Genomic DNA, 21,851 nt, shown 5'->3' with positions numbered 1-21,851 from the left:
GAACCGGTTTTGATGGTTGAATGGATCCCGTCTGGAAGAGAACGCTTCCATCTTTCATGCTAGTTCTTTTCACCTACAGCCACCTCTTGTGGCTGTGGAGAGATACTGGGTGTTGGAGGAAGCAGGCCACGTTTGTGATGCTCCCTGGTCTTTCCCAACTTGTGACTCTCCTCTGTTTGCTCCAGACGGGCCAGATGACCCCATCATCCTCAGCCTCACGGAGCACGATTATGTAGAGGGCTCTGACCTCAACATCTCCTGCCGTGCTGACTCCAACCCGGTTGCTAACTACACTTGGTTCTTTAATGGAACTGAAGAAGTCGGGAACCGCTCCCAGCTCTTCATCCCTGACTTGTCTTTTGACAAGGCTGGGGATTATACCTGCGATGCGACTAATGCCGAGACTAACATCTCCAAAGCCGTAGTGTGGGAGGTCCGAGTGCACGGTAAGTATCAGCAGGGTTGCTAACATGGCGCCATTGCTGAGCGTCGAAGACCCATTAGCTTTGGCAGAGTGAGGCTGGATTGTCCAAGTAGGTGAAGTACCCAGTAACGTAAGGTTTATGAGGCACACCAAACTAAAACTGCAATGTATTCCCTTTTGCTTGCAAATCGGGAACAGAGTACTCACAGGTTCACGCAGGAGAGACAGGTGTGTTCCAAACAACATCCCTTTATTTGCAGGGACATACAGGGATGGGAACTGGGTTCGGGATACAGGAGCTCCTGCAAGTCTACGGTTCTAGCTAACAAACAGAACTAACTGAGCAGGGACTTCCACCCCCTGAGACTAAACCAACACACATAAATACCAGAGTGGGATAAGCAGACCGTTCCATTGTGACACATACAATAAATACACCACATGAAGAGAAGAGTAGTGGGACCTTAAGGACTATGAACATTTATGTCAACACCAGCTTTTGTGAGTCAGAGATGCGTTTGAGGAAGTGATCTCTGACTCACGGAAACTTGTGCCGAAACAAATTTTGTTATGTCTTTAAGGTGCCGCTGGACCTCTAATTCTTCTGCGGCTGCCCCTCTGGAATTATTTTCAAAGGGGTAACGGAACACATTTCAGAGTAGGTTGGGGAAATAAGACGAGTAAGAGCATAAAACGAGTGAGCTGCCGTCCAGTCAAAATGATTTCTGATTTGTCAGAACTACGACAGGCCTTACGCAGGCCCCAAGCACCAAGAGGGAGCTACCTGCGCTTAGCCACTCCTGCAGGAAGGGGTGTGACAGAAACGCCTCAGACACTGTCATTTTCTGTGTGGAAAATCCCAGGAAGTGGGGTGACAAAAAATGAAGCCCGACCCTACATAAATAGTTCTTCACCCTCTTCTCACATCAACTCTTCCCTCACAAATAGTTGTCTGTCTTGCCTCCATCGTTTTCTGTCCACCGGATCCTTTTATGTTTCCCCGATCTAGAATCGATGCCGATTGTGTCAACTTTCCGCTTGGTTGTGTGTGCGTGCTGTTAGTGATATCGCTATGCTCGGCCTCAGTAAATCACTTTTCCCCTCAGTGGTTTCTTACTCTCTGACACTACATCTTTCCTCGCAGCCACCGCCTGTATAACTGTCTCTTTTCCTATCTCTGGTGCACTGTCCTGAATCCCAAGCTTCTTCATCTGCTGATAAATTTGGTATTAGATCACTTTTGTCAACCCAGCAGACTTTATTCCTTCATCTGCGCGGCTTCCAGTCTTCATTTTCCGTGGTCCCGCTTTGCCTTCGGACCCAGCACAATTCTCAGAAACGACATAGAAAGCAATCACCTGCCACCGAAGTGTCTAAATTGGGGGTCCTTATGGGATGTATCTTCTCGGCCATTTTCACCATCTAGACCATCTCCTTGTTATAGCTTTTATTCGGTTTTCTCTGTCCTCCCTGAGCACCTGTTCTTACATTTCCAGACTGGATTTGACTCTTCGTTTCAGCCCCTCAAAACTCCCATCTTCTTCCCTCACGGTTCGTATCTTGGATGCCCTGTCTGTAATAAGTAGACAAAAATGGGTTATGGTAGGAATCGGTCGATATTTTTCTTTCCAAGAGCTGGCCTGTGCCGTCTGGTCACGCTTCGTTTCTGCCTTCGGTTTCAAAAACATGTGTTTCGGGGAAACAGTGACAGGATTTAATGAGCTGTTCTTCAGAGAGACAATGCAGGCAGAGGTGTCATTTTGTTTATCCTGCTCACTCTGTAATTACTCTCTTGGATAATAGGAAGCCATTAATGGCCGTCAGGCATTAGTGACCTTTTCAACTCTCTCTCTCCTTTTTTAATAACCAAAAAAAAATCATTAAAATGAATGCGATCTCCGCGATTATACGTGGTGTGCTGTTAAGTTCCGAGACGCCCTAATTATTTTGCCCTACTGACGCAGGGAAGGGACAAACCGGCAGGTTAAAAAAGCGGGAATCCTCGTGGTCGTTCCGTAACTAAACTGGCAGCACAAATACACCAGTTCCTGCTTGGCTCCCTCTTGGTAGGTTAGAGAACTTTGTTTGGTACAGCGGCCGTTGTTTAGAATAGATCGGTTAGCACAAAGACCTCCTCTACAGGGTGGATTGGACGGAGGCCAAGACCTGTTGACAGAGCCCAGTAACGGAAGTTGTACTTTGCCTATATGTAAACTCAGTCCCTGGGTTACTTTGTAAGGTCTCAGCCCAAAATTTAGTCCCTGGCACACCCAGACGGGACACATCTAGACCACAGAGCTAACCTGATTTAATAGCTGTTTCCTCTTCTCGGACACCTGGAACTCCAGTTCGGTGTAGTGGTTAAGTGTGCGGACTCTAATCTGGGAGAACCGGGGTTGATTCCCCACTCCTCCACTTGCACCTGCTGGATGACCTTGGGCAAGCCATAGTTCTGGCACAGCTGTTCTTGAAAAAGAGAAGTTTCTGTCAGAGCTCTCTCAGCCCCACCTACCTCACAGGGTGACTGTTGTGGGAAGGGGAAGGAGTTTGTAAGCCACTCTGAGACTCCTTTGAGTAGTGAAGGGTGGAATATAAATCCAATATCTTCTTCTTCCTACATTGCCTATATGTAAATTTAATCCCTGGGATTGTAAGGTCTCAGCCCAAAATCTAGTCCTTGGAACACCTAGGTGGGGCACATCTAGTACCTATTTCCTCTATCCAGGAGCTGCGGTGGCTCAAGTGGTTAAGATGCTGAACTGCAGGCTGTGGTAGGTCAGTAGTTCAGCAGTTCGAGACCCGGGTGCCGCATGATGGAGTGAGCTCCCATCTCTAGTTCCAGCTCCTGCCAACCTAGCAGTTCGAAAGCAAGAAATTGCAAGTAGATAAATAGGTACCACTTCAGTGGGAAGGTAACAGCGTTCCATGCGCCTTGGTGTTTAGTCATGCCGGCCACATGACCACGGAAACGTCTTCGGGCAGCGCTGGCTCTTCGGCTTTGAAACGGAGATGAGCACCGCAACCCTAGAGTCGGATTCAACTGGCTTTTGAGCAAGGGAACCTTTACCTTTACCTTCCTCTATCCAGCTACCCTAGGTAGGAGCTGTGATTCTGTGGAAGGAGCTATAAATCTTTCACCACAATTTGTAAAATACAGTTTCCGGGATTATTGGGGGGGGGGGTAAATTCAGCCAGTTAAAGGGGTGTCAGCTTGTATGCAGGAGATGTTTTCAGACATCTCGGTAGCAGAACTGAGATTCGTCTGAGGTCCTGGAGAACTGTCCGGTGTGATACTGACAGCCATTGTAGTGTAACGGTTGCGTGTTGGACTAAGACCTGGGAAACCCAGGTCAAAATCCCCGTAGTGTTATCAGCCTCAACAGGTGACCTTGGCCAGTCATTGTCTCGGCCTCGTCTGCCGTACAGGGTTGTTGTGTGGATAAAATGGGGGGGGAAGGAGAATCACGTACCCCACCCCTAAGCTCCTTAGAGGAAGGGTGGGATTCTTAAAAAGTGATTGATCAGGTTACCCTGACTTGGATGGCGCAGACTAGCCTGAGCTCGTCAGTTCTTGGAAGCTAAGCAGGGTTTTGGCCCTAGTTACTTGGATGGGAGGCTATAAAAGAAGTCCAGGGTTGCTACGCAGAGGCAGGCAAAGGCAAACCCCCTCTGTTTGTCTCTGCCTTGACCCGGATGGCCCAGGCGAGCCCGATCTCGTCAGATCCTGGAAGCTTTGGGGTTGGCCCCGGTTAGCACTTGGATGGGGGACCATAAAGGAAGTCCAAGGTTGCTGTGCAGAGGAAGGCAAGGACAAACCTCCACTGTTGGTCTCTTGCCTTGAAAACCTTACAGGGCCGCCGTAAGTCAGGCAGCCACTCGATGGCACTTTGCACACACAATAAATTAGGCTAGTAACTGGTCTTAGCATGGAAGGGGGCTCATTATTATCCAAGGTGAAAGCCTATTCCTTGGGAAGGCCTTGCACAGATAGGCTTGCCAGGTGGTTCCTGGCTGCCGGCAGGGGGACCCCCGATCCTTCCTTGAGTTCTTCTGGCGCATGCACCAAGTGCTCACACCGTGATGCCGTCACTCAGAAGCGACGCTCTAGGTTTGGGGCAAAAGTCTATGGTTTTTTCGGCCTCAAAACCATAGAGTTTTGCCCAAAACCTAGAGCGTCACCCCCAACATTGGAAACGCGATAACATCACTCCCGGGTGATGTCCTCGTGCCAGTGCCAGCAGGCGGGGGCTTCTTGGGGGTGGGGGTTCCCCCGCCGGCCAGCTGGGCCGCAGCAGATTGGGTTCCCCAAAATTGGTGGATCCCCTGGCCCCACCGGGGGGATAGCAACCCTGTACACAGAAGCTGGAACAACTCCCCATCAGCCAAAACAGCTCCCTGTCAAATAAATGTTCACTTGGGCACATGCTACTCAGAAGCCAGTTCCGTTGCTGTCGTGAGAACACTTGATTCCATAAAGAGTTGGAGCCAGTGTTCCCTCTAAGCTGAGTTAGTGTGAGCTAGCTCACAGTTTTTTAGCCTCCGGCTCACACATTTTCATCTCAGCTCAGGAAGGAGGGCTCCAGAGCAAACTGATTTATGCAGCAGCCAAATCGCTTGCTCACAACTTTCATGCTAGTAGCTCATGAAGTAGAATTTTTGCTCACAAGACTCCACAGCTTAGAGGGAGCATTGGTTGGAGCGACAATCTCTCCGGACTTTGGAGTCCAATAAATTCCTTCTCTTGAGGGAGCGGGGCCGGAAAAAAATATAGTTGACGGCACATTAAAGTTTAATATGCACACACTCTTCAGGTGTGAGATAACAGGAAGCGTATAGATCTGAAAAAAGACCCACGCCCTGGAGGAAAGACTGGCTGAGCAAATGAAGTTTCGGAACAGAGTTCGGTCTTTCCCAACAGAACTCCCATGCGATGGTTCGTTGCATCGGCTTTAGGGTGTGTGCCGCCGCAGCGATGCCACTTGGGTGGTATGGGGCTAGGGTTCTTAGTCCTTCTTTTCCCAAGTATGCCTTCACAGCTCAGGCGAGATGGGTTTGCATGCCTTGGTGGGAATAGTCCACTGCGGTTGGTTTTCACTGCGGTTGGTTTTCAGCTCTGTGTGAGGTGGTGACTTCAGTCATTTCCCCACACACACACACACACGAACACCAGTGCAGGTGTGCAGGGACCTGAAGTCTTTTCCCAGAGCAGGGTGTGCTTCGGTGTGTTAACTACATATATACACAGCCACCAATGCATGTGGTTAGGGCTGTCAGGGCCGAATCAGGAAATAATTAAGGACTTTGGGGGTGGAGCCAGGAGACTTTGGGGGTGGAGCCAGCAGCAAGGATGTGACATCACTTTTGTGATGTCACTAGGTGATCGAACTCCGTTCTGGCCATCCCATTTAAAGGGACTGCGTTCTTTATAAACACTTTCCCACCATTGGAAATAATGGAGGATGGGGACACCTTCTTTGGGGGCTCATAGAATTGGACCCCCCCTGGTCCAGTCGTTTTGAACCTTGGGGGAGGGGGGTTCAGGAGAGGCACCAACAGCTATGCTGAAAATTTGGTGCCTCTGCCTCACAAAACAGCTCCCCCAAGCCCCAGATAACCGTGGATAGGTTCTCCATTATACCTTATGGGGACCTCCAGGATCTCCGGCCAAACTGGCCTGGAGAACAGTTGCTTCCTGACCCCCAAAGTGGCGATCAGCATTTCCCTGGGCGTGTAAGGAAGGGCCACGAGAACTGAGCACTGAGGCAACCCTTCCTGCCCTCCCTCTCATGATCTGCCTGAGTTCACAGAATCCACATTGCTGTCCGATGGCCATCGAGCCTCTGCTTGAAAACCCCCAAAGGAGGAGAGCCCACCACCTCCCGAGGAAGCCTGTCCCACTGAGGAAGCGCCCTGACTGTCAGGAAGTCCTTCCTAACGTTTTGCCGAAAACTCTTCTGATTTAATTCCAACCCGTCGGTTCTGGCCCGACCTTCTGGGGAACAGAGAACAACTCCGCGCCACCCTCTCTGTGACAGCCCTTCAAGTAACTTCAAGGGCCTAGATTTGACCGAGGGGCTGCCCATTCGCAGACTCCTAACCTAAATTGTTTTAGTGAAGACAGAGACAAGCGTACACTTGGGGGAGTGGCTTTGGATGCTGGCTACACCAGGGGTCATTTCGTAGAAAAAGAGGCGCAGGAGTTCATTAGCATAACTCATTAGGATAACTCGTTTGCATATGCCACACCCCCTGACATCACCGGAAGTGTGTCAGAAGGCAACACCCACCGCTGAGGCTCCACTGGACTGTTTTGGATTGCTAGCTATTGGGGGGGGGAACATGCAGATCTGTCCGCGCAGAGGAGGGAGAGCTTGTACCTGAATAAAACTTGGTCTTAAAGGTGCCACTGGACTGTTTTGGACCGGGGAGGCTCCGCAGCTTACCTGGCTGCTTCTTGCTCTGACTGAGAGCTGCTGGGAGCAGGGGGTGGGGCTTGTTGCATATGCCCGTCCCCTGGGCTCCTTACTGCCGGAGCTCCGCTCCTGTGAGCTCCTGCAGAAAATGACCCCTGGGCTACACTCATGTTTATTGGGAGAGTCTTGATTCTTAGAAGTTTGCACACAGAATGCCCTGCCGTTAAGGCGGGTCGGGTCTGAAGAATACCTACCGTGCGTCTGCAGAGCTCTGATAGAGCTCCCCACATCTGTGAATTACTTACAGTTGGATCAGTCAGCTGCTTCTGAGGCTGGAATGTGGTGGGGTTCCTCACATCATAGGAGGCTGCCTGTTGCTTTTCTGCATGAGTTACTGTTACGGGCACCACTGTATTTCATGCAGAAATACAGGTGAGGGTGCACAGTTCTTGCTGTTAGCCTAAAAGTAAACCTCTTTGGGTGTCTGGCTAAAACAAGCCTCGCCTCTCAGTGTTCCCTCTAAGCTGAGTTAGTGCGAGCTAGCTCACAGTTTTTTAGCCTCCGGCTCACACATTTTTTGTCTTAGCTCAGGAAGGATGGCTCCAGAGCAAACTAGAGAGCCAGTTTGGTGTAGTGGTTAAGTGCGCGGACTCTAATCTGGGAGAACCGGGTTTGATTCCCCACTCCTCCACTTGCACCTGCTGATGTGACCTTGGGTCAGTCACAAGCTCTGGCACAGCTGTCCTTGAAAAAGAGCAGTTTGTGTCAGAGCTCTCTCAGCCCCACCCACCTCACAGGGTGTCTGTTGTGGGGAGGGGAAGGGAAAGGAGTTTGTAAGCCGCTCTGAGACTCCAAGTGAAGGGCGGGGTATAAATCCAATCTCTTCTTCTTCTTCTAGTTCATGCCATTGCCAAATCCCTCGCTCACATCTTTAATGCCAGCAGCTCACAAAGTAGAATTTTTGCTCGCAAGACTCCACAGCTTAGAGGGGGCATTGTCTCAGCAGTTTGGAGAGATGGTTTTAAGAGAGCTTATGCTGTTTTAGGTGCCTTTGTGGACATATGGCAAACGATGTTAAAGTTAACTGGCATGTGTGGTATGTGCAGGGTCTTGCTTGAGAGCCCAGAAGGAAACGGGCAGCGTTGTGTACCAGGGCGGAGAGTTCCGCTTTCCATAAAAATTCAGTCGAAAGACTAGAAGAGGAAACAGAAGTGACTAAATCAGCCGGGGGGGGGGGTTGCATCTTAGCTGTCAACTTGTTATGACTAAACCCAGATCATCTCATTCTGCAAACAAATGAGATCGGGCCGTATGAACCAAAAAAGGGTAGTTATTGGCAGGGCTATGTACACAACAAAGTTTTACGGGAGTGCAAGAATGGCACACCGTGTATTATTGGGTACAGAAAACCAGCCTCCTAAGGACCTCTGCTTCCGTTTTCTGTTTTTAGTGAAAAGCCAGATTGCTAGTCCCCATGGCTTTGAGAACAGGATTGAGAAACGGCGGCTGAAAACGTAAAATCCAGAAAAACGGTTTAATGGGTTTTCTAGGGACCGGGGATTGCTGGGCAAATACCCTTCTGGCGAAACGACAAAGCCTGTAGAGTAAATTCAGCAAATGCAAATCAGATTGGGAAGGCTGGTGGAATTTGCTCGCAGAACCCAGGGGCTTCTTGATGCAGAACAGGAATCGCCTCAACCCGGAACTTCATTTTAATTTAGCATTGGGGCATCGGTGCTGTTGGGTATTTTTTGCACTACAGGATCACGTGAGGCTTATAAGTCAGGAGTCCCCAAGACGGTGCCCGTGGGCACCTGCCGACACCTTTTGCGGCGCCTGATAAGCATTTTTTTCAGAAAGTGGGTGGAGCCATGTGGGACTCTGCCCAGCAGGACTTCTGATTGGCCACTGAAGATCTGATTGGCTGTACAGATTAAGGTGACGTTTAAATGGCAGATGCTACCGCAGAGTTAGTTTTATTCTCTCTCCCCCCCTTTCCCAGTGTATTTTTAAAATTACCCCTCTTCTCCCCTGCACTGGGACTTCCTCTGTGTCTGTGACTGCCAGTTTGGTGCAGTGGTTAGGAGCGGCGGACTCTAATCTGGGAGAACCGGGTTTGAGTCCTCGCTCCTCCACATGCAGCTGCTGGTGTGACCTTGGGTCAGTCACAAGTTCTCTCAGAGCTGCTCTCTCTCAAGGGCAGTCCTCGAAAGAGCTCCCTCAGCCCCACCTACCTCCCAGGGTGTCTGTTGTGGGGAGGGGAAGGGGAAGGAGATGGTAAGCCACTCTGAGACTCCTTTGGTTACTGAAGGGCGGGGTATAAATCAAATCTCCTCCTCCTCCTCCTCCTCCTCCTCCTCCTTCTTCTTCTTCTTCTTCTTCTTCTTGTCAAAATTCCAGAAGTGCTCTCAGGCTCAAAAGGGTTGGGGACCCCCGCTTTAAAGTAGCTGCGCTATGGGGTATTGCCAGGGCAATAGCAACTCTACAGTTCTAGGCCTATGCTGCCATTGTGTCGCTTGCTGACACGTCGGGGTTAATTGCCCAGAGCCGCTTTCTCTGGTTTCCTGTTTGTTCTGTCGTTTCTCTCCTGGGATCTGCAGTTCCTTTCTGTTTGCCTTTGTCTGCCGCTCTGCTTCTTCGCCTGCCGTCCACTGAGCCATCGGTGAACTCAGAGAGGGCTGGTGGGGTTAGGCGGCTGTCCTGCCATCGCAACTGATGATCGAGATCCCTTGGAGAAAAAATGGCCGTTTCGGGGGGGGGGACTCCACGACATCATATACCACCTAGTTCCTGCCCCTCCCCAGGCTCCACCCCCCCCCCAATCTCCAGGTATTTCCCATCCCACGGTTGGAAATCCTGTTTCAGAGGTCAGCGGAGGACGCGGTGGCCTCAGAGGACAGACTCCGTGGTATACCATAGAGTCTAGGAGAGACAGAAGTCCTAGAGCGACAAGCACATCTTCGCTGAGCTCTACTTGACCCTCCTCCCCAGGCACTGCCCCTGAACCCCCAGGGATCTCCCAAGCTAGAATTGGCAACCCTGTTCAGGAATTGAGTTGCCATCCTCCAGGCGGCACCTGGAGACCTGCTTTTACAGCTGATTTCCAGACAACCGAGATTAATTCCCCTGGAGAAAACGGCTGCTTAGGAGGGCGGACTCTGTAGCATTATACCCTCCCGAGGTCCCTCCCCAAGCCCCACCCCCAAAATCTCCAGGTATTTCCCAACCCGGAGTTGGCAACCCTGTTCAGGAACCAGACACTTGTCCTAGAAGTGGCCGAAACTAAGCTTAAGCTGACACCGGTCGGCGCTCGGATGGAGAGCTCTTCTCCCCGAGTTCTGCGTTCTGCGTGGGATGTAAATGTAACCAGCCTCTTGTGCCAAGATTGTGCCAGCAGAAACTGGCACACGTAGGAAGAGGTCCTGTTTCTGGAAGGTTGTTTGTTTATTCTGAGCGTTCCTAGCCGGCGAGCTCTCCGCCAAACGTGGGTCTCTCCAGGCAGCGCGTATGTGAATAAAACCTAAGCCGTGAAAAATAAAACTGGTTCATGAAAGCTCCGGAACCTTTCCGCAGGGGTAATTTTAGACTGATCCTAACCGGGCCGCTTGGACGGGGCTTGTGTTCGTAGACCACCTGGGGCTCGACCGCGAAGAGAACTATTTTTAAACAAATAAGGATGCTAATAACTTGGCGATGCAATTTAAAAAAGATTGAAACAGCTGATGGAACGGAATTGGGTATCGAGCTTTTTGTAGTATACAGCTTTGGACTGTTAGGTGGGGAAAGAGTATTTGGGGGGGGGAACCCTTTCCACGGAAAACTAGGATGACCATGGTGTTGCCAACCTCCAGTTGGGGCCTGGAAACCTACTATTTTTAAATTGACTGACAGAAGAAGAAGAGAGATTGGATTTATACCCCACCCTTCACTCGGAGTCTCAGAGCGGCTTACAGACTCCTTTCCCTCCCCCTCCCCACAACAGACGCCCTGTGAGGTAGGTGGGGCTGAGAGAGCTTTTTCAAGAACTGAAAGACAGAAGAAGAAGAGAAGGGAGAAGGAGAAGGAGAGAGTTTGGATTTATACCTCCCCCTTCACTACCCGAAGGAGTCTCAGAGTGGCTTACAATCTCCTTCCCCTCCCCACAGCAGACACCCTGTGAGGTAGGTGGGGCGGAGAGAGCTCTTTCGAGGACTGCTCGTGAGAGAACAGCTCCAAGAGAACTTGTGACTGACCCAAGGTCACCCAGCTGGCTGCATGTAGAGGAGTGGGGAATCAACCCTGGTTCTCCCAGATTAGAGTCCACGCTCCCGACCACTACACCAGACTAGCTGCGTTTGGCCTGTGTGCTTCCGTTTTCTTAACCTTAATTCAATCTCTTAGCATTACAGCTAAGCTCCAGAGCCAGTGTGGTGTAGTGGTTCAGAGCGGAGGACTCTCATCTGGAGAACCGGGGTTGATTCCCCACTCCTCCTCCACATGAGGCCTGCTGGGGGACCTCGGGCCAGCCACAGTTCTCTCAGAGCTCTTTCAGCCCCAACCTGCCTCACAGAGGCGCCTGTTGTGGGGGAGCCAGTGAGGTGTAGTGGTTCAGAGCGGAGGACTCTCTGGAGAGCCGGGTTTGATTCCCACTCCTCCTCCTCCGCGTGAGGCCTGCTGGGTGACCTTGGGCCAGTCCCAGTTCTCTGAGAGCTCACGGGTTGCCTGTTGTGGGGAAAAGGGAGGGAAGAGGATTATAAGACGTTTTGCGACTCCTTACGGCAGAGAAGAGCGGGATATAAAAACCAACTCTTCTTCATCAGTTCCCCTGGAGAAAATGGCCGCTTTGGAGGGCGGACTCTATGGCATTATATCCTGCTGAGGTCCCTCCCCTCCCCCAAGCCCCACCCTCCTCAGGCTCCGCCCCCAAATATTCAGGAATTCCCCAACCTTGACTTGGCAACCCTAAGAAGGAGGTGAGTCTGAATGTTTCTCCCGACAGATAGCTGTCCACTATGCTGGGAGAAGCTTTTCAGGGGGACGTTCAAATACACAACCTCATGCACAGACGCCAAACTTGGGCCTGAAAGGAGAACCTCACGAACCTGACGCTTCTGAAGGCACAGGCCAGCCCCAAGGGGTTTAACTGGCGAGAGCCAGTTTGTTGTAGAGGTTAGGAGTGCAAACTCTGATCTGGGAGAACCGGGTTTGATTCCCCGCTCCTCCGCACATGCAGCTGCTGGTGTGACCTTGGGTCCGTCACAAGTTCTCTCAGAGCTGTTCTCTCAGGAGCAGTCCTCAAAAGAGCTCTCTCAGACCCCCTACCTCACAGGGAGTCTGTTGTGGGGAAGGGAAGGGAAAGGAGATTGTAAGCTGCTCTCAGGCTCCTTTCGGTAGTGAAGGGCGGAGTATAAATCCAGTCTCCTCCTCCTTTTTCCCCTTCTACAGCTGTGTGCTTGTTGTTGTTTTCTGTGGTTTCTGAGAGTAGCCACGTTGGCCTGCCGTAGAATGCCTAGATTCGAATCCAGTAGCCCCATAGAGATCAACCAGATTTCAGGGTATGAGCTTTAGAGAGTCAAAGTTCTTTCTGTCATTTCCCATCTGATGAAGGGAGCGTAGACTCTCGAAACTTTATACCCCGAAAATCCCGTTGATCTCTACAGTGCTCCTGGATTCGAATCTAGCTGTTTTAAAAAATGCAATTTGTAAATAGTTTTCGTTTTTTATGCAATTTGTAAGTAATTTTTGCTTCAGTCGCCCAGGAAAACAATCGACCACGGCTGGCCCGACAGCTAGGCAAACTTAGACGATTTCCGAAGGCACCGGCTTTAGAGGGGGTAGAGAGGTTGCAGGTTGAGAGCCAGTTTGGTGTAGTGTTTAAGTGTGCGGTCTCTAATCTGGGAGAGCCGGGTTTGATTCCCCCACTCCTCCACTTGCACCTGCTGATGTGACCTTGGGTCAGTCACAAGCTCTGGCACAGCTGTCCTTGAAAAAGAGCCGTTTCTGTCAAGAGCTCTCTCAGCCCCACCCACCTCACAGGGTGTCTGTTCTGGGGAGGGGAAGGGAGAGGAGTTTGTAAGCCGCTCTGAGACACCTTTGGGTAGTGAAAGGCGGGGTATAAATCCAATCTCTTCTTCTTCCTCCTCTTCTTCCTGGAGATTTGGAGATAGAGCCTGTGGAGGGTGAAATTTGGGTAGGGCTGTGACTCCAGCAGGATGCAATGCCACAGAGTCCATTCCCCAGAACAACCAGTTTCTCCAGGGGGAAACTGATCTCTCTGCTGTGGAGAGCCGTTGTAATTCTGGGAGATCTGCAGGCCCCACCTGGAGGTTGGCAACCCGAGAAGGGGCACAGGGCCCTGTGCAGAGTGAAGAAAGCGCTGCTTTATACTGAGTGAGACTACTGGACTATCTAAGGTTGCCAACAACCTGGAGGAAAATCACCTGTCTCTTTAATAGAGGTTCAGTAAGATGAGTTCTCACTTTCCTCTCCATTGAATTTGGGGGGGGGGGACAAGACGAGTCAGTTCACGGGCGGCACCAAACCTCCCCCCCTGAGTCAGCCCTGCATTCAGCACTATTTCATTCATCTGTCCCTTTGCTTGTTTTGATAATGAGGTGGCATTTCAGTTCAGGAGGGAGCTCCCCGGTGGCTCACCCAGAACGATAAAATGCAATTAATTGGCTTTTGTCTCCTGGATGCCTTGGGAGTGGCATTTCACCCAAACCCCACTTCCTGCTCATCCCAACCTCACTGCCTAATCCACATGGCTTCATCACCGCTGCTACATCTCTCCGCTTTGTTACATTGCCTTGTTTTGTCAACAAAAGCGAATCCCACGGAATGAGAGAGAGCCTGGTAGTTTCTGACTCACCCTGAGGGCTGTCTTGGCCAATGGGGACAGTGGCTCTGTGTGTGTGTCATTGCGCTTGAAACCTGTTCCATTGTGTTAGCTTTGGTTTTGTGCTAGTTCTTCCACAGCAAGTACAGCTGCCTTTCAAAACTGCCTACGTGCCTTGCTGACTCCCAGGGAGGGAACCCTGGGGATTTTCTCAGTATCCTCCCCTCTCCCTCACCCTCTTGTCTTCCCTTCCCTTCCCTTCCCTCGTCCTCTCCTCTTCTCTTGTTCTCACCTCTTCCCTTCTCTTCTCTTCCCTCTCCTTTTCCCTTCATTTCCCTTGTCCTCTCCTCCTCCTTTCTCTTCCCTTGTCCTCTCCCCTTCCCTTGTCCTCTCCTCCTCCTTTCGCTTCCCTTCCCTTGTCCTCTCCTCCTCCTTTCGCTTCCCTTCCCTTGTCCTCTCCTCCTCCTTTCTCTTCCCTTGTCCTCTCCCCTTCTCTCCTCTTCCCTTTTCCTCCTCTCCCCTCCCCTCCCCTCTCCTCTTCCTTTCCCTTGTCCTCCCCTCCTCCTTTCCCTCCCCTTGTCCTCTCCTCTTTCTGTCTCTTCTCTTCCCCTTCTCTCCTCTCCTCTTCCCTTCTCTTCTCTTCCCTCTCCTTTTCCCTTCATTTCCCTTGTCCTCTCCTCCTCCTTTCTCTTCCCTTGTCCTCTCCCCTTCTCTCCTCTTCCCTTTTCCTCCTCTCCCCTCCCCTCCCCTCTCCTCTTCCTTTCCCTTGTCCTCCCCTCCTCCTTTCCCTCCCCTTGTCCTCTCCTCTTTCTGTCTCTTCTCTTCCCCTTCTCTCCTCTCCTCTTCCCTTCTCTTCTCTTCCCTCTCCTTTTCCCTTCATTTCCCTTGTCCTCTCCTCCTCCTTTCTCTTCCCTTGTCCTCTCCCCTTCTCTCCTCTTCCCTTTTCCTCCTCTCCCCTCCCCTCCCCTCTCCTCTTCCTTTCCCTTGTCCTCCCCTCCTCCTTTCCCTCCCCTTGTCCTCTCCTCTTTCTGTCTCTTCTCTTCCCCTTCTCTCCTCTCCTCTTCCCTTCTCTTCTCTTCCCTCTCCTTTTCCCTTCATTTCCCTTGTCCTCTCCTCCTCCTTTCTCTTCCCTTGTCCTCTCCCCTTCTCTCCTCTTCCCTTTTCCTCCTCTCCCCTCCCCTCCCCTCTCCTCTTCCTTTCCCTTGTCCTCCCCTCCTCCTTTCCCTCCCCTTGTCCTCTCCTCTTTCTGTCTCTTCTCTTCCCCTTCTCTCCTCTCCTCTTCCCTTCTCTTCTCTTCCCTCTCCTTTTCCCTTCATTTCCCTTGTCCTCTCCTCCTCCTTTCTCTTCCCTTGTCCTCTCCCCTTCTCTCCTCTTCCCTTTTCCTCCTCTCCCCTCCCCTCCCCTCTCCTCTTCCTTTCCCTTGTCCTCCCCTCCTCCTTTCCCTCCCCTTGTCCTCTCCTCTTTCTGTCTCTTCTCTTCCCCTTCTCTCCTCTCCTCTTCCCTTCTCTTCTCTTCCCTCTCCTTTTCCCTTCATTTCCCTTGTCCTCTCCTCCTCCTTTCTCTTCCCTTGTCCTCTCCCCTTCTCTCCTCTTCCCTTTACCTCCTCTCCCCTTCCCTTGTCCTCTCCTCCTCCTTTCCCTTCCCTTCCCTTGTCCTCTCCCCTTCTCTCCTCTTCCCTTTACCTCCTCTCCCCTTCCCTTGTCCTCTCCTCCTCCTTTCCCTTCCCTTCCCTTGTCCTCTCCCCTTCTCTCCTCTTCCCTTTACCTCCTCTCCCCTTCCCTTGTCCTCTCCTCCTCCTTTCCCTTCCCTTCCCTTGTCCTCTCCCCTTCTCTCCTCTTCCCTTTACCTCCTCTCCCCTTCCCTTGTCCTCTCCTCCTCCTTTCCCTTCCCTTCCCTTGTCCTCTCCCCTTCTCTCCTCTTCCCTTTACCTCCTCTCCCCTTCCCTTGTCCTCTCCTCCTCCTTTCCCTTCCCTTCCCTTGTCCTCTCCCCTTCTCTCCTCTTCCCTTTACCTCCTCTCCCCTTCCCTTGTCCTCTTCTCCTCCTTTCCCTTCCCTTCCCTTGTCCTCTCCCCTTCTCTCCTCTTCCCTTTACCTCCTCTCCCCTTCCCTTGTCCTCTCCTCCTCCTTTCCCTTCCCTTCCCTTGTCCTCTCCCCTTCTCTCCTCTTCCCTTTACCTCCTCTCCCCTTCCCTTGTCCTCTCCTCCTCCTTTCCCTTCCCTTCCCTTGTCCTCTCCCCTTCTCTCCTCTTCCCTTTACCTCCTCTCCTCTTCCTTTGTCCTCTCCTCCTCCTTTCCCTTCCCTTCCCTTGTCCTCTTCCCTTCTCTCCTCTTTCCTTTCCCTCCCCTTCCCTTGTCCTCTCCTCCTCCTTTCCTTTCCCTTCCCTTGTCCTCTCCTCTTTCCTTCTCTTCTTTTCCCCTTCCCTCCTCTCCCCGCCCCTGTCCTCTCCCCCCTTCCCTTGTCCCTGCCCATTCCATTCCCGTCTCCTCTTCCCTTCATTCCTTTCCTTTCCCTTCTCTGTGGTTCGCAAAGCCCAGTAACCTTCATTAAGGCCAGTCCTGCCACAACTGCCCAACATTCCATTGATCGCTCTGTGTTTGCTACCTCCTCGGAGGGCTGCCAGCCTCCAGGCGGGGACTGGGGTTCTCCAGGAACTCACTACAGAGATCCCTGGAGGACACGTCAGCATTGGAGGGTGGACTTGGTGGCGTCGCGTCCCTTTTTGAGCTCCCTCCCGTCCCCAAACTCTGCCCTTCCCAGGGTTCACCCCCAAATCTCCAGGGTTTTCCTGGCCTGGAGCTGGCAACCCTACTCCTCCGGCTTCAGAATTTCTTGAGCTGCCTTTGGGCAAGGCAAGGTGGCAGAGTGGCTTTGCTTAAAAGAGTTCTTAACCGTTGGCTGGGTTCCGTGTTCCCTCTAAGCTGAGTTAGTGTGAGCCAGTTCACCGTTTTTTAGCTTCCAGCTTAGAGATTTTTGTCTCCGCTCAGGAAGGAGGGCTCCAGAGCAAACTAATCTATGCAGCAGCCAAATCGCTCACCCACATCTTTCATGCCGGTAGCTCACAGAGTAGAATTTTTGCTCACAAGACTCCACAGCTTAGAGGGAGCATTGGCTGGGGTTCCCCTCTATCCCGTGCGCTAGAATCCCCTGGGAAGTTCTCTTCTACAAAGTCCTGGAATGTGCCACACACACACACACACACACACGAACCCCAGACCTTGACCAGTGCTCCCTCTAAGCTGTGGAGTCTTGTGAGCAAAAATCCTACTTTGTGAGCTACTGGCATTAAAGTTGTGAGTGAGCACTTCGGCTACTGCATAAGTTAGTTTGCTCTGGAGCCCTCCTTCCTGAGCCGAGACAAAAATGTGTGAGCTAGAGGCTAAAAAACTGAGCTAGCTCACACTAACTCAGCTTAGAGGGAACACTGACCTTGACTGTTCTCACTGGTGGTATAAAACGGGACGTGCATACTCTTGAGAAGGCAGCCTGCTCCCCACATCGCCTTTCCCTTGCATAACATGTCTCGGTAAATACGTTCTTCCCCTCGGGGGTTTGGCGTCTGACTTCATGGAATAATAAAGCGGCATTCACAGACCAAGGACTTGAGCAATAAGAGGTTTCAGAGTGGGTAATATTTTGTCCAGCGAGCAGACACCAGAGCCTCCAGAAGATCTGCAGTCGATACCGCTTCATTTTCTTTTCTTGCAGAGTAGTATTTCCTCTGTGTGCGAGTTTCTCTGTCTCTCGCTCAACTGCTCATTTTAATTAAAAAAAAAAAATACCTGTGATGCAAAAAAAAATACCTGTGATGCCTCCAGATCAATTCCTTATAGGATTAGCAGATATTTTTTCAAAAAAAAATACTGGCCACAGCGAGCCTCCGCGCCCTCTTCCTAGGGCAGTGATGGTGAACCTTTTAGAGACCGAGTGCCCAAACTGTGACCCAAAACCCACGTATTTATCGCAAAGTGCCAACGCGGCCATTTAACCTGAATACTGAGGTTTTACTTTAGAAAAAAACAACTCATACATTAACTTAAGATGATCCAAACAAAGTAAGGAAAGCAATCCCAAACGCTTTCATTTACTTAAAATTATTTGGCAGAGAATTTGACGCTTTAATGATGGTCTGGGCCTGGCTGGGGCGATGGCATGCGTGCCCACAGAGAGGGCTCTGAGTGCCACCTCTGGCACCCGTGCCATAGGTTCGCCACCACTGTCCTAGGGCAAGCAGAGTAAATGTCCGGTATCTTTTACAGGTTCTCCCCCCCCCCCCCCGGCACCCCGTGAAAAAACCGCGCGTGCCCTTTCCCCCCCCCCCCCCCGGACAGTCAGTGAAAATACCGGACTGTCCATGCCTCACAACCTGAATTCCTTACCAACAGCGGCTAAAACATTTTCAGAGAGAATCCTTAGGAGATAATGTGGTGTGTGTGTCCCCCCACCCAGTAATGTAATACTCTCGCTGACCCCCACAACCCTGGCGCACCTTGACTAGGGGGAAAAAATATAATGTGCCCCAGCACGCACACAAACTTTTTGTGGTGTTCCCGTGTACCACAAGCAGAGCCAGGGCGGCCAGGAAACCCATGACCTTGGCATCTGTGGAATTCCCAGAACGGTTAGAGTAGAAACTTCATGATTGATTGACCGTTCAGAAGTAAGAGCTCTTGAAGGCATTTCTAGGGGTAGTGGATGGACCAGGGTAGTGAACGCCTATCTTAAGGCAGGGGTGTAGACTTTCCCATTTCCCGGGGGGGGGGGCTGGGGCTGGGCCAGAGGCATTGCTTTGCTAGGAGCAAGGGTGACTCCTGGGGGAGGCTGAGCACCTTCCTGAAAATTTCGGCGGGGGCTGACGCCCCGACGCCCCCACGAAGATTACGCCTATGTCTTAAGGGGTGGTCTAAACGTAGAGCTCCTTAATCGGGGGGGCTGTGCCCACCTTCAGAGGTCTTGAGGCCCGCTGAGTATGATCCCCGTTTCTGTTTTATGTCCAGAAAAGCTGCTCCCGCCAATTCTGTGGCCTGCAGATCTCTTTGTGAAAGAGCACGCAAACGTCACCTTAAACTGTAATACCTCCGAAAGCTCCAGTGTCGACGTCTTCTGGTTCAAGGATGGGAACCCCATCCCGGCTACGTCACTCCTTTCTGAACGGAACCGAACCTTCAACATTCCTGACGTCAGCCAAGACGATGTGGGGGTGTATACATGTCAGGCCCGGAACCCGGCTAACAGCGCCACGAGCAACCCTAGTAAAATAGCCGTGGACTGTGAGTAAACCCACCAGTCAAATTAAGTTTGGTGTAGTGGTTAGGAGTGCGGACTCTAATCTGGGAGAACCGGGTTTGATTCCCCACTCCTCCACGTGCAGCTGCTGGTGTGACCTTGGGTCAGTCACAAGTTCTCTCAGAGCTGTTCTCTCAGGAGCAGTCCTCGAAAGAGCTCTCTCAGCCCCAGCTACCTCACAGGGTGTCTGTTGTGGGGAGGGGGAAGGGAAAGAAAAGTATAAGCTGCTCTGAGACTCCTTCCGGCAGTGAAGGGCAGGGTATAAATCCAATCTCTTCTTCTTCTTCTATGCCAATGTCCCCTTTGTTTCGACCCCTTGCTGTCTGTCCACGGCATGATCTCTAACAAGGATCCTCCCCAGTTTCAACAAGGAGGGATACTGGGGCCCCGATTCGCCTGGAGGCCACAATCTCCCATATTCCCTAATCCTTGATTTACTTTAATTTTATTGATTTAACATATTGATACCCTGCCTTCTCTCTCGGGAGGCCTAACAAACCAGCAAACCTCACAGATGTCCTAAGTGACCGGCAAGTTAAAAAAAAACAACGATATGCAATTGAACCCACTCCAAGGTCGATACAAGTAAAACAGGCCAAGACGGCTTATGGTGTTTGTTCAGGAAATGCACGAAAGACAGCCGGCCGGCTGGCACCTTTGTGGAGCGGAAAAGGCATACTTCTGGATCCTCAGGGGTGTCCGCCTCTGTGTTAATGCGGCCCGTGCGCTGACACTTGAAAATGGGTTCCGGCACTGTCCTTCCAGTGGCTCTAGCTCACGCCGAGCCGTCTTTCCAAACCACTGGCTTCTTTGCATGGCTGGATACTATATCCACGGAGTGGTGTGGAACAGGTTCGCCAGCATGGAAGGGGCATTCCACGGGCGATTCTGTATACGGCATTCGCTCCACCTTTTCTCAACACCGAGGAAAAGGTGCCGCTCAAAGCCACGTTCAAATACCGCGGAGTCACCCCCGAGCGGCCGTAAATCTATGCAGAAGGGTACCATAAAACCTGAGGACTGAAGACAGCGAAGGCGGCACGCAGAGGCAGAGGGCGCCGTAAAATCCGATGGTCAAAGGAAGCGAAACCGGCGTGCAATGCAGAAGGGGGCATTTCTGTTCCAACGTGGGTTTGGTAGGAAGGAAAAGCCAATGCAGAATCGCCCCTTGACTCTCTTGTGAAACCTCCCCCCCCCAGGTCCTTGATTCTACCCCCTTTCTTGAATAGACGGGACCCAAATATGTTGAGCTGAACCCAAACGGAGCCATAGTGCAAAAACTAGATTCCGAATGGACCGCTGTGGGCACTGCGGACTCTGTCCCTAGAGCTCAGCTTTCGATAACGCCGTGCGGGGAGGCAGACGTTGAGATCAGACGAGGCGGAAGGAATTAATGCCTGCCAGGCTTATGATCTCATGACCCATCGTAGGGGCTCACTCAACACCTGGGCCGTGGCTCAGTGGCAGAGCATCTGCTTGGCATACAGCAAGTCCCCGGTTCGATCCCTGGCAGCTACGGTTAAAAATGGTTAGGAGGTGATGTGGGGGAAAACCCCACCTGAGACCCTGGAGACCGATTGCCGGTCTGAGGGCACAATACTGACCTTGATGGAGTAGACTGAGTACTGACGAGTGGCCTGAGTCGGTATACAGCCGCTGCATATGTGCTCATTCAGGGGAGGGACGGTGGCTGAGTGGCAGAGCGTCTGCTCGGCATGCAGAAGGTCCCAGGTTCAGTCCCCGGCATCTCCAGTTAGTAGGATCAGGTAGGAGGGGATGGGAAAGACCTCTGCCTGAGACCCTGGAGAGCCATGAAGTGGGGCTGTGGCTCAGTGGAAGAGCCTCTGCTTGGCATGCAGAAGGTCGCAGGTTCGATCCCCGGCATCTCCAGTTAGTAGGATCAGGTAGGAGGGGATGTGAAAGGCCTCCGCCTGAGACCCTGGAGAGCCATGAAGTGGGGCTGTGGCTCAGTGGAAGAGCCTCTGCTTGGCATGCAGAAGGTCCCAGGTTCAATCCCCGGCATCTCCAGTTAGTAGGATCAGGTAGGAGGGGATGTGAAAGGCCTCCGCCTGAGACCCTGGAGAGCCATGAAGTGGGGCTGTGGCTCAGTGGAAGAGCCTCTGCTTGGCATGCAGAAGGTCGCAGGTTCAATCCCCGGCATCTCCAGTTAGTAGGATCAGGTAGGAGGTGATGTGAAAGAGACCTTGGAGAACCACTGTCACCCTGAGTAGATGAGACTAGAGCAGCGTCCCCAACCTTTTTGAGCCTGCGGGCACATTTGGAATTCTGTCAGGGCATGGTGGGTGCAGCCACAAAATGGCTGCCGCAAAATGGCTGCCCCAAGAGGCGGAGCTAGCCACAACATGGCTGCCGCGTCTTAAGCAACACAGTGTAGAGAGCCAGTTTGGTGTAGTGGTTAGGAGCGCGGACTCTAATCGGGGAGAACCGGGCTTGATTCCCCACTCCTCCACGTGCAGCTGCTGGGTGACCTTGGGTCAGTCACAAGTTCTCTCAGAGCTGCTCTGTCGAGGGCAGTTCTCTCAGAGCTGCTCTGTCGACAGCAGTTCTCAAAAGAGCTCTCTCAGCCCCACCTACCCCACAGGTTGCCTGCTGTGGGGAGGGGAAGGGAAAGGAGATTGTAAGCCGCTCCGAGACTCCTTCGAGTAGTGAAGAGCGGGGTATAAATCCAATCTCTTCTTCTAGATCCTCGTGCTGTGTGGGCAGCTGCTGCCAAAGTGATATTTTTTTTAAAAAAATCTGCACAGCCAATCAAATCTCCATTAGTCAATCAGATGCCACGCTGGGCAAAAGCCCTGTCTGGCCCCACCCACTTGCCCAAAACCCTTGGGTGCCAGAAAAGGTATCAGAGGCTGCCATGGGTCCCACAAACACCGCGTTGGGGATCCCTGGACTA

At 51.9% G+C, this 21,851-nt stretch overlaps 1 protein-coding gene across 1 annotated transcript in view; it reads left to right on the top strand.

Annotated features, from left to right (window-relative positions):
• LOC107106872 (carcinoembryonic antigen-related cell adhesion molecule 1-like) overlaps positions 1-21,851 on the top strand; it is a gene marked incomplete at its 5' end in the record, with an annotated part of 51,116 nt that overhangs the window by 20,601 nt on the left and 8,664 nt on the right. The window contains one exon of the mRNA XM_015407091.1: positions 18,649-18,921. Within this exon, the coding sequence (XP_015262577.1) occupies positions 18,649-18,921 (273 nt within the window). The remainder of the gene's footprint in view (positions 1-18,648; positions 18,922-21,851) is intronic.

This window comes from Gekko japonicus, unplaced genomic scaffold, assembly GCF_001447785.1.
Source record: "Gekko japonicus isolate JY-2015 unplaced genomic scaffold, Gekko_japonicus_V1.1 scaffold2333, whole genome shotgun sequence".
Classification (NCBI taxonomy): domain Eukaryota; kingdom Metazoa; phylum Chordata; class Lepidosauria; order Squamata; family Gekkonidae; genus Gekko; species Gekko japonicus.
Note: the sequence above shows the minus strand (reverse complement) of the source record. Positions and strands in the feature narration are given on the sequence as shown.